The sequence below is a fragment of the Perkinsus marinus genome (assembly GCF_000006405.1).
Source record: "Perkinsus marinus ATCC 50983 genomic scaffold scf_1104296934368, whole genome shotgun sequence".
NCBI lineage: Eukaryota > Perkinsozoa > Perkinsida > Perkinsidae > Perkinsus > Perkinsus marinus.
In genome coordinates, this window is record NW_003214825.1 from 169,997 (window position 1) to 182,245 (window position 12,249).

General features: G+C 42.2%; 4 protein-coding genes across 4 annotated transcripts in view; 1 reads left to right on the forward strand and 3 right to left on the reverse strand.

Annotated features, from left to right (window-relative positions):
* Positions 1 to 2,371: 2,371 nt before the first annotated feature.
* On the reverse strand, positions 2,372 to 4,567 carry Pmar_PMAR022593 (hypothetical protein; the record flags this gene model as incomplete). Its single annotated transcript, XM_002784902.1, has 5 exons — positions 2,372 to 2,523; positions 2,683 to 2,755; positions 3,991 to 4,146; positions 4,217 to 4,372; positions 4,442 to 4,567. 5 exons carry the CDS (start codon positions 4,565 to 4,567, stop codon positions 2,372 to 2,374), a joined length of 663 nt encoding a protein of 220 aa, XP_002784948.1.
* Positions 4,568 to 6,401: 1,834 nt separating this feature from the next.
* Pmar_PMAR022594 (nep1, putative) lies at positions 6,402 to 8,388 on the forward strand. Its single transcript, XM_002784903.1, has 6 exons — positions 6,402 to 6,561; positions 6,887 to 7,096; positions 7,450 to 7,555; positions 7,610 to 7,711; positions 7,759 to 7,874; positions 8,263 to 8,388. The coding sequence occupies exons 1-6, from the start codon at positions 6,421 to 6,423 to the stop codon at positions 8,383 to 8,385; spliced, it is 798 nt and encodes a 265-aa protein (XP_002784949.1). The 5' UTR covers positions 6,402 to 6,420; the 3' UTR covers positions 8,386 to 8,388.
* Positions 8,389 to 9,926: 1,538 nt separating this feature from the next.
* Pmar_PMAR022595 (conserved hypothetical protein) lies at positions 9,927 to 10,436 on the reverse strand (the record flags this gene model as incomplete). The annotated part of the gene is made up of 1 exon (XM_002784904.1): positions 9,927 to 10,436. One exon carries the CDS (start codon positions 10,434 to 10,436, stop codon positions 9,927 to 9,929), a length of 510 nt encoding a protein of 169 aa, XP_002784950.1.
* Positions 10,437 to 10,665: 229 nt separating this feature from the next.
* Positions 10,666 to 12,249, reverse strand: part of Pmar_PMAR022598 (hypothetical protein) — a gene marked incomplete at both ends in the record, with an annotated part of 11,968 nt that continues 10,384 nt past the window's right edge. The window contains 2 exons of the mRNA XM_002784906.1: positions 10,666 to 10,759; positions 11,364 to 11,425. Coding sequence (XP_002784952.1) covers positions 10,666 to 10,759; positions 11,364 to 11,425 — 156 coding nt within the window. The remainder of the gene's footprint in view (positions 10,760 to 11,363; positions 11,426 to 12,249) is intronic.

Here is a 12,249-nt window from a genome sequence, read left to right on the forward strand (position 1 = left end):
GACTACTGCATATCACCGCGAACATCGCGTTTTTCACTCGACCCGTAAAACGCGTGAAACTCCACTAATATTCTCTCACATTCAAAAGCCTTCTTGTGGTGCTCATCCGGTGACACCGGAAATGGTGATGACTCAGGTTCTATAGGGCAGGAGTCCAAATATCTGATCTCAGGACTGTTATAGGCACCAACGGGAAAAACAGAAACACACTATAGATTTGGAGGAGATAAAATTTACACGAACGAAAAAATTGAGGAAAAAACCGGGGAGAAATTTCAAAGATCTACAGTGAAAAGTGAGCGAACAAAATACAAGAATAAAAAAACACCAAGTAAAACAAATACAAACGGGAAAAATTAAGTTGTAATATTAATTATTGACAATGGAGTTTCACGATCACCCGTTTTACGTGAAGCGGCGTCGTAAAACTCGGTGAAAATCGCGGCGATATTAGCGCTATTCAGTAGTCGTGAAATATGTTTTTATATTACTAGGGTGAGCCTCCACGTACCAAATTTAATGGAGTTTCACCCTGATGTGAAAAATTGATGAAAAACACAAGTGAAAAACAAATCTCACAATTCACTTCGCGGAGAACAATTATATTATCGGTCGCGGAAACATACACGTTGTAAATTTGCATGGAATATCACACCACTTCACGTTAAACGGATGAAACTCCAACAATATGAAAAAAGGTGAGAACACAGGAAAATGAATACCACCGGGAGAAAACGGAAAATTCTCCACGAAAAAAAATGCGAAAAAATAAAAGATTTTTTCCGCCTTACATGCCAAACTGCTGTACTTCAGCAACTTTACAAGACACGTTTTGATTGCCAGTGACGGTGGGATGTGACGAAAAGTTGGTATGAGACGATGATAAACTTGCATGCTTCACCTGAGTCACAAAACGCACTGTTCGACGAATATATATGTTGTTCGCTTTCCTCAGCTGAGATCGGGAATTTCCAAATTTACGGTAAAAGTATACAAAATTTCCCAGAACTTCTTAAACATCACCAACGATTTTCGCGGGGCGAAAATTGTCAAAAATTTCACCGATTACAATATGGACTGAGTTCCTCCGCAGCGTTTTTACACGAGTTAAAACAGCGGAGAAATCATATTATGTAGAACTACACGATAAATCGCCGATTAGTGGGAACACTTTTCAAGATATGCCATATTTCATTTTGGATACTTCGCGAAGTCATTTGGCATCAGCTCACATTTCGACCTTTTTCATCAGCGTTTTTACACGGGTTAAAACGTTCGACTATTCCGATGTGATCTCACCTGCGCTCCAAAGACGACTTTCCTGCTACTTCCACAACTGTGAGTATCCTCCAAAACAAGATGGACATTCTTTATTTTCACCTGATCAAAATGGTTAGTCTAAACTGATAAAAAATTTCCGAAAATTTCATAAATTATATTTTCAAAATCGATCATCTGATCGATTTCCGAACACATATCACATTTCCAAATCAATTTAAAACACACTAGATAATAAAAAGTAGAGTTCGGGAAAATTGTGAGAATATATGTTTCCACGCGACAATACCAATCAAAAAATGTTACTCGTTCACTGTTGGAGGAATATATCTTTGCTTTCCTCAACTGAGCTCGTAAGTTTCCTCACTAATTATGAAAATTTCGCTAGAAGTATACAAAACCCAGTGATAATTTCCCGAAATTTCCACATTTTTACCAACACATGAAATGATTGACTGCGTGTATACACCCCTCCCCAGCAGTGCTCGGAAGGTCACCTCTAAATTCGCCAATAAACTCGCTGATATTCTCCACATAAGGGACTTGGGCTTGTCGTGTTGCTGCGAAAGGTTAATGAAATCATGAACTTCAAGCGACTTCCTTTTATATCTAAACTTCAACAATGGAGTTTCACGATCACCCGAGTTTAACGTGAAGTGGCGTCGTAAAACTCGGTGAAAAACTAGGCGATATTCGCGGCCTGTAGTAGTCGTAAAATATGTCTTTCATATCACTAGGGTGAAGAAACTCCAATAATACTACTCAAGTCAAACCAGCGACTACGAATGATTCCGAAGGGCGAGACAATATGAAAATTCTGAGAAAATTATGGAAAAAATTTTTGCTTGTTTTTCAACACTTCTACCCGAATTCGTATATGATTAGCTATGGAAACTCCTGAGCTGAACTGAGGAGAACAAAAATATATTCCTCCAACATTGCTCATTCGACGCTAACAAAATCGTTAATATTAATATGATTGACATAATACCAGCACTGACAAAACTCACATAATATTGGAGTTTTACCCACTTTTCGCGATGGGAAACGTGTTTTTCATACCACGGCTGAAACTCCATCATTTAACCGATTCTCACTCTTCCTTTAATTGAATCTCCCTCTGTTCATCCCATTCAGCGGCCGACTCTGTTTTAAGCACAATGATGACGTCCTCAATAGCCACTACGATAGGCTCGCTTGCTAGAGACCTCCACGGTATTGAGATGCCCAGTACTCGAACATAACCTGAATTATACTAACTTATCTCAACGAGAAGGTATATTTATCACGTTTAGAATTTTCAGAGAGATCCGAAGCAACTCGTCTACAGAAAATACATTCCCTTAAAACACTTCCCACTGTGAAACGTGAAATCTTCTCCGGAAATTCGCGACAGTGTCTCACCTATAGCCACAGTAATAGGCAACGAAAGGAAGTCGAATATATCTTCTTTTAATTTCAAGTCGAACAACGATACCTGAACATAGGAAGTCAGAACTCAACCAGTATCAAAAGTAGTATTAATGTAAGGTACCTCCCAACATTTTCGTGATATGAGAGTTCATCTATTTCCTATATTCTTGCTAACGTCGCTAGTAGAAAAAACGATAAAAAACGTATTCTCGGCAGTGTTGGAGTATGTGTGTTGATTTCCTCAGCTCGGTTCGAGGAAGTTTACTCACTAATTACTAGACACAAACATACACATGGATGTACGGAAATCGACCAGAAGGTGCATATATGTGGTGCTGTATATATGTGGCCGTGCATATATGTGGTGGTGCATATATTTGGTGTATATATATGTGGTCGTGCATATATGTGGTCGTGCATATGTGTGGCCGTGCATATGTGTGGCCGTGCATATATGTGGTGGTGGACATATGTGGTGGTGTATATCTGTGGTCGTGCATATATGTGGTGGTGGACATATGTGGTGGTGGACATATGTGGTGGTGTATATATGTGGTCGTGCATATATGTGGTCGAGCATATATGTGGTCGTGCATATATGTGGTGGTGTATATATGTGGTCGTGCATATATGTGGTGGTGCATAAATGTGGTAGTGGACATATGTGGTGGTGTATATATGTGGTCGTGCATATATGTGGTGGTGTATATATATGTGGTGGTGGTGGTGTATATTCACTTCTGATTTCCTTATCTCTGATTCAGTCCAATATATTCATCATCAGTTAACATTCTTATATGATTCTCTGTTGAGCTGAAATTGGGTAGGGAAATATAAAAACCATCAAGTTCGATTGTTTTCGGCAGTGTTGGAATATGTGTAAGAATTTCCTCATTCAGAAAGTGGGGCGGCTATGCCATCTCGAGATATGAATTAGTAAGTCCAATTTTACCAAGTGGGGCGGCTATGCCATCCCGAGATATGAATTAGTAAGACCAATTTTACCAAGTGGGGCGGCTATGCCATCCCGAGATATGACAAAGTAAGACCAATTTTACCAAGTGGGGCGGCTATGCCATCTCGAGATATGAATTAGTAAGACCAATTTTACCAAGTGGGGCGGCTATGCCATCCCGAGATATGACGAAGTAAGACCAATTTTACAAAGTGGGGCGGCTATGCCATCCCGAGATATGCCTTAGTAAAATATATTTTAGCAAATGAGGCAGCTATGCCATCCCAAGGCATGCCTCATTATCACCCCTAGTTGACCATATGCATATTCCCCTCCCTCCTTACCTCTCCCTTAGCCAATGATGCCTTCAACTGTTTACTATCGACATTCTCTACATAACCACTTAATAGGTCACGAAGGAAGGAGACAATATAGGAATTGGTGATAGACGATAGGAGACGAGTGAACATCCTCAAACACTTAGCGAACAGGTGTGGCGGCTAAGCCATCCCAAGATATGCCTCATTATCACCCCTAGTTGACCATATGCATATTCCCCTCCCTCCTTACCTCTCCCTTAGCCAATGATGCCTTCAACTGTTTACTATCGACATTCTCTACATAACCACTTAATAGGTCACGAAGGAAGGACACAATATAGGAATTGGTGATAGACGATAGGAGACGAGTGAACATCCTCAAACACTTAGCGAACAGGTGTGGCGGCTAAGCCATCCCAAGATATGCCTCATTATCACACCTAGTTCACCATATGCATATTCCCTCCCTCCTTACCTCTCCCTTAGCCAATGATGCCTTCAACTGTTTACTATCGACATTCTCTACATAACCACTTAATAGGTCACGAAGGAAGGACACAATATAGGAATTGGTGATAGACGATAGGAGACGAGTGAACATCCTCAAACACTTAGCGAACAGGTGTGGCGGCTAAGCCATCCCAAGATATGCCTCATTATCACACCTAGTTCACCATATGCATATTCCCTCCCTTCGACCTCTCCCTTAGCCAATGATGCCTTTAACTGTTTACTATCGATATTGGAGTTGGTGCTAGACGATAGGAGACGAGCGAGCATATATGGAAGAGATATGGAGCCTAAGGTGGTGGGGCGGCTATGCCATCCCAATATATACCTAAATCCACTCAATTGCCTCGGACGAGGCAACTATGCCACTTGAAGGGGCGATTCAGTGCAATCAATTCTCTCAAGCGGGGCGGCTATGCCCATCCCTATGGGAAGATCAAATGGGGCAACTATGCCAATGGTATCATGCCACCCCAAGATATGCCTCACTACAATCAACCTCGCCAACCAGAGCAACACCAATTTCAAGAATCAATTTTTTGCCGTTGATCAGATGGCCTCACTGAGACCAACCCTCCTCGATAGTAAACATGCTGACCCGATGGGAACACTGATAGTTAGACCAGAAATAATAGTAGAAATACAAATGTACCACTATGGAGTATTGCTATACTATACCATCATAGACCTTCAGCGGAACGTCGAAAGAAGAGGTTCTAGCCGATCCAATGAATTGACTATAACGCAAACACATCTGAATGATACAAACATCAACAGTAATCCAAACGCGCATTATGAACTCCATCCAGTCAGGCTAGCTGATTCAAAATTGAAGTTATTCAATGCTACAAGGCGGCGGTCGACATAAAATCGGGAAACAATACCATGAGCAAATTTCAAGGAATAACATATTCGCTGAACACGTTATTTGATCAACCACTCGAAGCACTCGAAGTTTGTCAGGGGTCCATCGTTCCCAATCTCATTTCAATTCCACGGTAACCATTGAAACAAATGACATCTACAATACCCCTTTCGCTATCATAAATAAATCAACCCCGCGAATTCCACCTCGTCTAAAACTTGCCCTGTGTGAAATTCGCCCGGTGAAATTCTCGAAGTGTTTTCGTCCCCACTTCGGGAGGGATTCTAACGTGTTAAACACCGAGTATTCCCCCAGCTCGGATGAAACGGTGAATCTCCGTTGAATACAGAACGAGTTGAGTCATCACAAACAATACAGATTTCTCGGGTTTGCGCACTTTCTTCTACGCGTAGCTTCACAAAATATTTCTCACATACCCTCTTTCAACGGAACTAATCCTTCCTTTCGTCACTATTCGAACGGCTCTGTACTGTACATACCATTGTACATTGACAAGGCCCGGCCTTGGAGGCCGATACTAAGCGGATTCTCACAAACAAGGTCACCACGGGGGGTGTCCACAAAGCACAGCAGTCCGCTCTCCTGCCCTGGTCATCATCGGAGGACTTCACATTGCGACAAGATGGATCGACGATTATGGTTGCGGCTTACTGGTCCGACCATCGACAAAACTTGTACGGGAAGTTGTGTGAGGAGAGTCACGGACCTTCGGCCCGCTACCAATGCCAGTAGTGTCTAACTCTCTATATACCGCGCCGAATCGATACTAAATTCGTTGGCACCCCTCATTCATAGCGCCTACCGTCAGTGGAACGCATGTCAGTGCTTTCGGGCGCGCGCTTAATTTCATGGCGCGTGACAAATACGCTCGATATCGTACTTGAGGAGTAAAAATCCGCAGTTCAGCCACAACAAATTCATGATACTGGCCACAAAATTATTGCTAATCCTCGATGGTCGAAATCACTCCAATTCAGCGCCTGGAATGTCTAATTGAGAGATGCTCTTATTGCGAGCTCACAACCGGGTCTCTTCTTGTAGTGTGACATTAGGAAGGTATGTCAGCCGTGAAGCGAGCTCGTACAGAGGAGCGTTCCAGTAGCCGAAGTGACGCTCTAGTCGGGCATACTGCCGACGAAGCCAAGGCGCTCATACCGCGCACGCCCGAGGAAAAAACCACTGGGAAAAGACTTGTTGTGGTAGTGCAGTGGGACTCCCACTGTGGGAGGGAATCTATTATGGTGTAGCTCGGTGTAGCTATTTGTTTGATTGGTTAAGGTTGATGAACGTTTCACTTGTGACTCGTATAATCTACCATGTCAAACGTGTATAATTCTGTTTCCAAAAAAAATGGTGTAGCTCGGCAACTGTTCAGCTCTGATTTCCTGAAGTTTTGGTATGAAAAGTACAGTTTTCTGTAATAATATTCTTGGTGCAAAATCCGTGCTATTGTTGAGACAAGCATGTTTTAAAAAATCATTGAAAAAATCTGCCCCCTTGCTGGCCACGTCTTGATGGTGGTAGGTCTTAGAAAAAGCAGCTCTCGAGGTTGTTCAAGTTAAGGGCAAATACGAGTTGTTGAACAGCGACGATCATAAGAATATCCTGGCGAAATCGGGAAAGGACATTTCCGCATACCGGCCGGACATAACCCATCAGTGCTTGATGATGTTGTTGGATAGTCCCTTGAATAAAGCGGGGAAGCTACTTATCTATGTTCACACTATGAACAATGTAATATGGTGGAGAGTTAGTTTTCATCGATGAATTGGTATAGTGGTAAAATTGTTGGCTAATAAGGCAGAGGAGGCTGGTTCGAATCTTGGCGTTGTCCTCTGTCTATCACCCATCTGGTACTCTTGATAGAAGTTTGTGCTCACTACAACCACTACTAAAATTATATAATGGAGTCTTACGTGAATGCGGTACTCGCGGTAAGAAGTGATTTGAAAATTCTTGGCGAATTGTATCGAGCAAATCACCCCATTTGCGTTATGGTGGAGTAAAATGTGAAATATTTTCCCACTAGTGTTTTCCATACAATAATATACGATTCTACTACTATTGAACTATATCATCATGAAAAGGTTCTCATCGAAGTCAGCCCCGCCTTGCGAATGCCTCGAACCTTCAAAAGGTTCTCCGGCTTAATCGTCGAACTCCTCAACAAGAACAAGATACGTGCTGCCAACAGTAATAAGCATCACTGAAAATCTTCGCTGTGCGCAAAATATCATCCTAATTCAGGTAGTGAGATTCTTATGAAGGTTATTGCGAATCCTATACAGAAATATCTTCCAGCTGGTGGCATCAAATGCGGATTGTCAGTGGATGGTCGGCTTCTGACGTGTAGTGGTTTTACTTTATATATATTATTCCCATATGGTCGTGTCCAGGTCCACAGTGGTTGAAGTATCATGATGATACGAAGGATTCCAAAGGTCACTGCTTGATAGATACAGTCCCGGTAACTGTGGTCATCGGTGCTGTAGCCCATGGAGAGCCTTGCTCGGTGAGTAGTTTGGTGACACTGGCGGTGTCACCATATGTGAATGGGCATTACCGTCTGAGAATAGTGTGTACAATTTAATACGAGGAGGCCTATCGCTTCGTGATCAGTGTTGGAGTAGGAATATATGTAATCGCTTTCCTCAGCTACTGAGCTCAGGAGTTTCCTATACAGTGTTGGAGTAGGAATATATGTAATCGCTTTCCTCAGCTGCTGAGCTCAGGAGTTCCCTATATAGTGTTGGAGTAGGAATATATGTAATCGCATTCTTCAGCTGCTGAGCTCAGGAGTTTACTACGAATTCGGGTAGGAGTGCAGAATTTTTCATATGAAGATGACCATGTGCATATTTTCCCACACTGCTTTGTGATTGTATTGTAACTATGTTCAGGAGCCTCGGTTCGGTGGTGACTACGTTGAAGAGACCATCGCCATCTCGAATCACGGCCTCAGTGCTGCTATCTGTTGTGCTAAGCTTACCTGTGCTCTAGAAGATCGATGGAATATCATCTAAAGCCACCGCCACCACCACGTTATCTACTACGTTCTCCAAACAGAAATGATTTCTTGTGTTCATACATAGTGATCGGGAAAACCGGCCTAACCTAGAAGATCCTCAGCGCCGTTGCTATGCGCATTGCCCATCACATACTTGTTGGGAAGATCAACACAACGATAGGAGAGAAATCAAACTCAATTGATCATGTTGTCGTTACCAGATAGTAACCAGCAAAACAGAGATATGAGGATGTTGCATATCGTTGAGTTGAGGACACGCAGAAATGCAGAAATGGAAGAATTTCGTTTATGTGTGGTATTTTAGTTTTATTTTATATCGGCGAGTAGGGACGGCATGAGAGTGTTTAAACTGTCATTGGAATTTTTTTTCAAGGAAAAACGAACTCATATTTGTCAAAAAATATAAGAATTCGTTTTTTTCATTTCTCTCACTGATACTACGTATTTTAATGTGCATTTCTGAACGAGACACTAATAGAGATTACACAATTCCAAGTTATCACCATCACAGAAAGAACGCCAAGTGCTTCAGAATAGGCTATTCGCACGCTCTGAGGAGCTACTAGGATTAGACCCTTTTCCCTATAGTATATACAGTGACCATTATATCGTGGCAAATCGATCAAGCTGATCGAAAATATTATTATGTTTGTGAGTTTCAAGTCCAACGCCTACTAGACAACGCGGCTTAGTTAGACTCACCTCGACGTACATCAGCCCCCGAGAGATCAGTTTTAGCATATTAAACTCTTTACTGTTATCATGCCAATGAGTTTTCTCCACAGAGCGAGACAATGCCTCGGCAGGATCCGCTTTCACAGCTGCGGGGCTCTACGACCACAGCACACAAGCGCTTAGTGTGTTGATCCCGAGCATTATTATGTTTGCAATTCAATTAGTCGTCACCAATGTGAGGGGAAAATATGCACTTTTTCGATTATATGAAAATCCCGGGGGATTCTTGTTTGAGGAAACTCCTGAGCTCGTATTTTCCTGTATTGATCGTTAGTATTACAGAATTGTTGATATTTTCACCAAGTCAGCGATAGTCGCATTCAAACTGTTCGTGTCACTAATACACACTTAACCGTGTTGAATGTCTTTGATGATATAAAAATGCCCCTACCTATGTTCACCTGACTATCATCAAACACAAGCCTCATGTAGTGTAGTACAGAAGAAACATCAAACTACTGCAGAGTATATTAACAGCAGCAGTAAGAAGAATGCAATAATGTAACCAAGAGAGTGTTGAATACAGAAAAAGCCCGATAAATACCTCCTTACGAACTTTTGCAGTACAGAAGGTCGACAGCGCCGTTACTATCAACAACCAAGACTATTGAATAGGTTGGCAACAGCTTGATAACACTAAACAGCTACGCGAAACGCAAACATTAGCAACAACAAGAAAATGAAATAATACTATGGGGCCAGAGCTCTCCTAAGAATAGGTGTTGCCGACTTTCACAGGCATCGTATTTTGCAGCATATGCACCAACGGTATATAGAATCAACACGATGACCACAACAATCTCACAATAGGAGGTCGCCAAGAGCCATACTGTACTTTAAATGTGTCTGAGCATACGGGTCGCAGACTTCAACTTGCCTCGCTTTTTGCGGTACATATTCTCTCACACGACGTCGATGACGATGAGACCGACGCGGGGGGCGAGGGTTGGTAGGAGCCGGGAATTCCAATGATCGACCCGAACCCAATTCGAATAACTTCGGTCTGAACTCTTCATCAGCAGCGTTCACTGGGCTCTCTCTGAGATGATCGATTTGAGTTTGAAGGCCCTGGTTCTTGGCTGGCTCGACAGCTAACGGTAAATGACCATTGATAACCAAACCGTTGAAACCGTCAACCATTTTTTGAGCGTAAACTTCATCAGCGAAATTGATGAAGGCGAAACCAACAGCTTCATGAGTCTTGAAATTCAAAGGGACATACAGGAAATCAAAGGCGCCCTCGAAACCAGCTTCTTGCAGTACTTTCTCGAGGTAGTTGACATTAACGTGTGGTTGTAAATTATGTATCATAACAGTAGTGAACTCCTTGTGATCTATTTGTGAAGATGAGATACAAGTAGCAGTGGTTTCGTCATCAGAACCAACCCTATATGAAGATCTACGAGGCTCACGTTGGAATCTCGTACAAGAGCGACTTCTAGGGCGACACCCGCACTCCTCACGTGGCTCGAGGAGAGTCATTTCGCTGGGACCACCAAAGTGTAGGAAAGTATTGTACAACTCGCAATCTAAGTTGCAGTCAATACTTGAGGAATAAGTGTTGGCGGTATTTCTCGATGTTGTTGATGATGATGGTGACGAAGAGGAAGACGAAACAGTTGAAGAACACATGGCTACGAACACGAGAAAATAACTGGAAAAAATATTTCACAAAAAAATCACAAATATTAACGAAAATACTAGTAAGGGCTTCAAACACCGAATTAGGGAGAAACGATGGTAAACTTCTCCCATACGCGAAACTCAGACAAGGGGCTATAATAGACTCAAAAGTTTCAAATTTTTTCACGAACAACCACCTCGAATATCAGAAAATCACTACGTTAGCTCTCTCATAACTAAAGGGGGTCATCATGGAAATTTTCTAGTGTCAATTCTAATCCTCATTTCCTCAAGGGAAACGCTATCGTCATTCACAGCCTTAATCTGTCACATTTCCATCAATTCTCAGCTTAGCAAAGAACACAACTTTCAACGGCCATACACCGTTTAAATGTCGAATTGAAAATCGCCACCCTCGTAAAACCAATAGCTTAACACATTCGGTTGAGACGTACAGAGACTGTACCGCTAACGAAATTTAGTAGACAGGAAGCACACAAGAATCTTGCACGCATGCACACGACCCTGTCACGTTCAGATTTTCCCTATACTAGTGATGCGACAACTACACTATGATGGAAGCTCTGCTCACTCTCATCTCATCGGTCTTCTTACTCTCCCTCTTCGTCCTGCTCCTCTTCCTCTTCGTCCTGCTCCTCTTCCTCTTCTACTATGGACTACGACTCTGACGTCTCTGACGCCTCTGACGCTCTACGACTGCCCCCTCTTCTTGTAACTCCAACCAGTCGGTGGCTACTATTACTAGTAGCGTGTCGGTAATCACTTTTAGTAGCGACAGCGACACCGCTACTATTCCTCTTATCATATTAGAGTGATTGACATGCTAGTTCCTGTTCCTGTTTCTATTATTAGTCAAGTTGATTTGCATATTCAATTAATGTTTATTGTCTGATGAATCGGATTACGTTTACAATACTAATGAAATTCTTGTGGTGGTTTGGTGTGGTGTGTGTTTCGTCGGGTTTCGGGCCATCATGCCAACCGCCCGATTTCAATTCCTTGTCTTGTCATTATTCTTAATTTATTCGCGACTTATAAGTTATAAGTCGCGAGTTATATGTTATAACGAATCGATAAAATGACTTGCGTTAGTTGATGAGTTTCAGATATATAAATATGATCGAAATAGTGGTCAGGTAAGTTGCATAAACTTCCCGCTGCGCCATGAAATTGGTAAAGGATCCGAGTTCGATCCCTGGTTTAAACATTCGCAAACTTACGCATCCAGGTTCGACACGGGTGTTGTCATTTTCCCATGATTTCCTTACATACGTGTACCACTTATTACTAATTTAAAAGCGTCGTTCCTCAATAATCATTAACCCGTTATCATTAGACTTAACTCAACGACTTACCATGAAACTAGAAAGTTTCTAGTAGAAACTAGAAACTAGAAACTAATAGTTTCTAGTAATAGTATTACAATTAGCCATAGCACTGCTCTACTTCCCCCCTTTTCACCATCGACCGCCACCCCTCA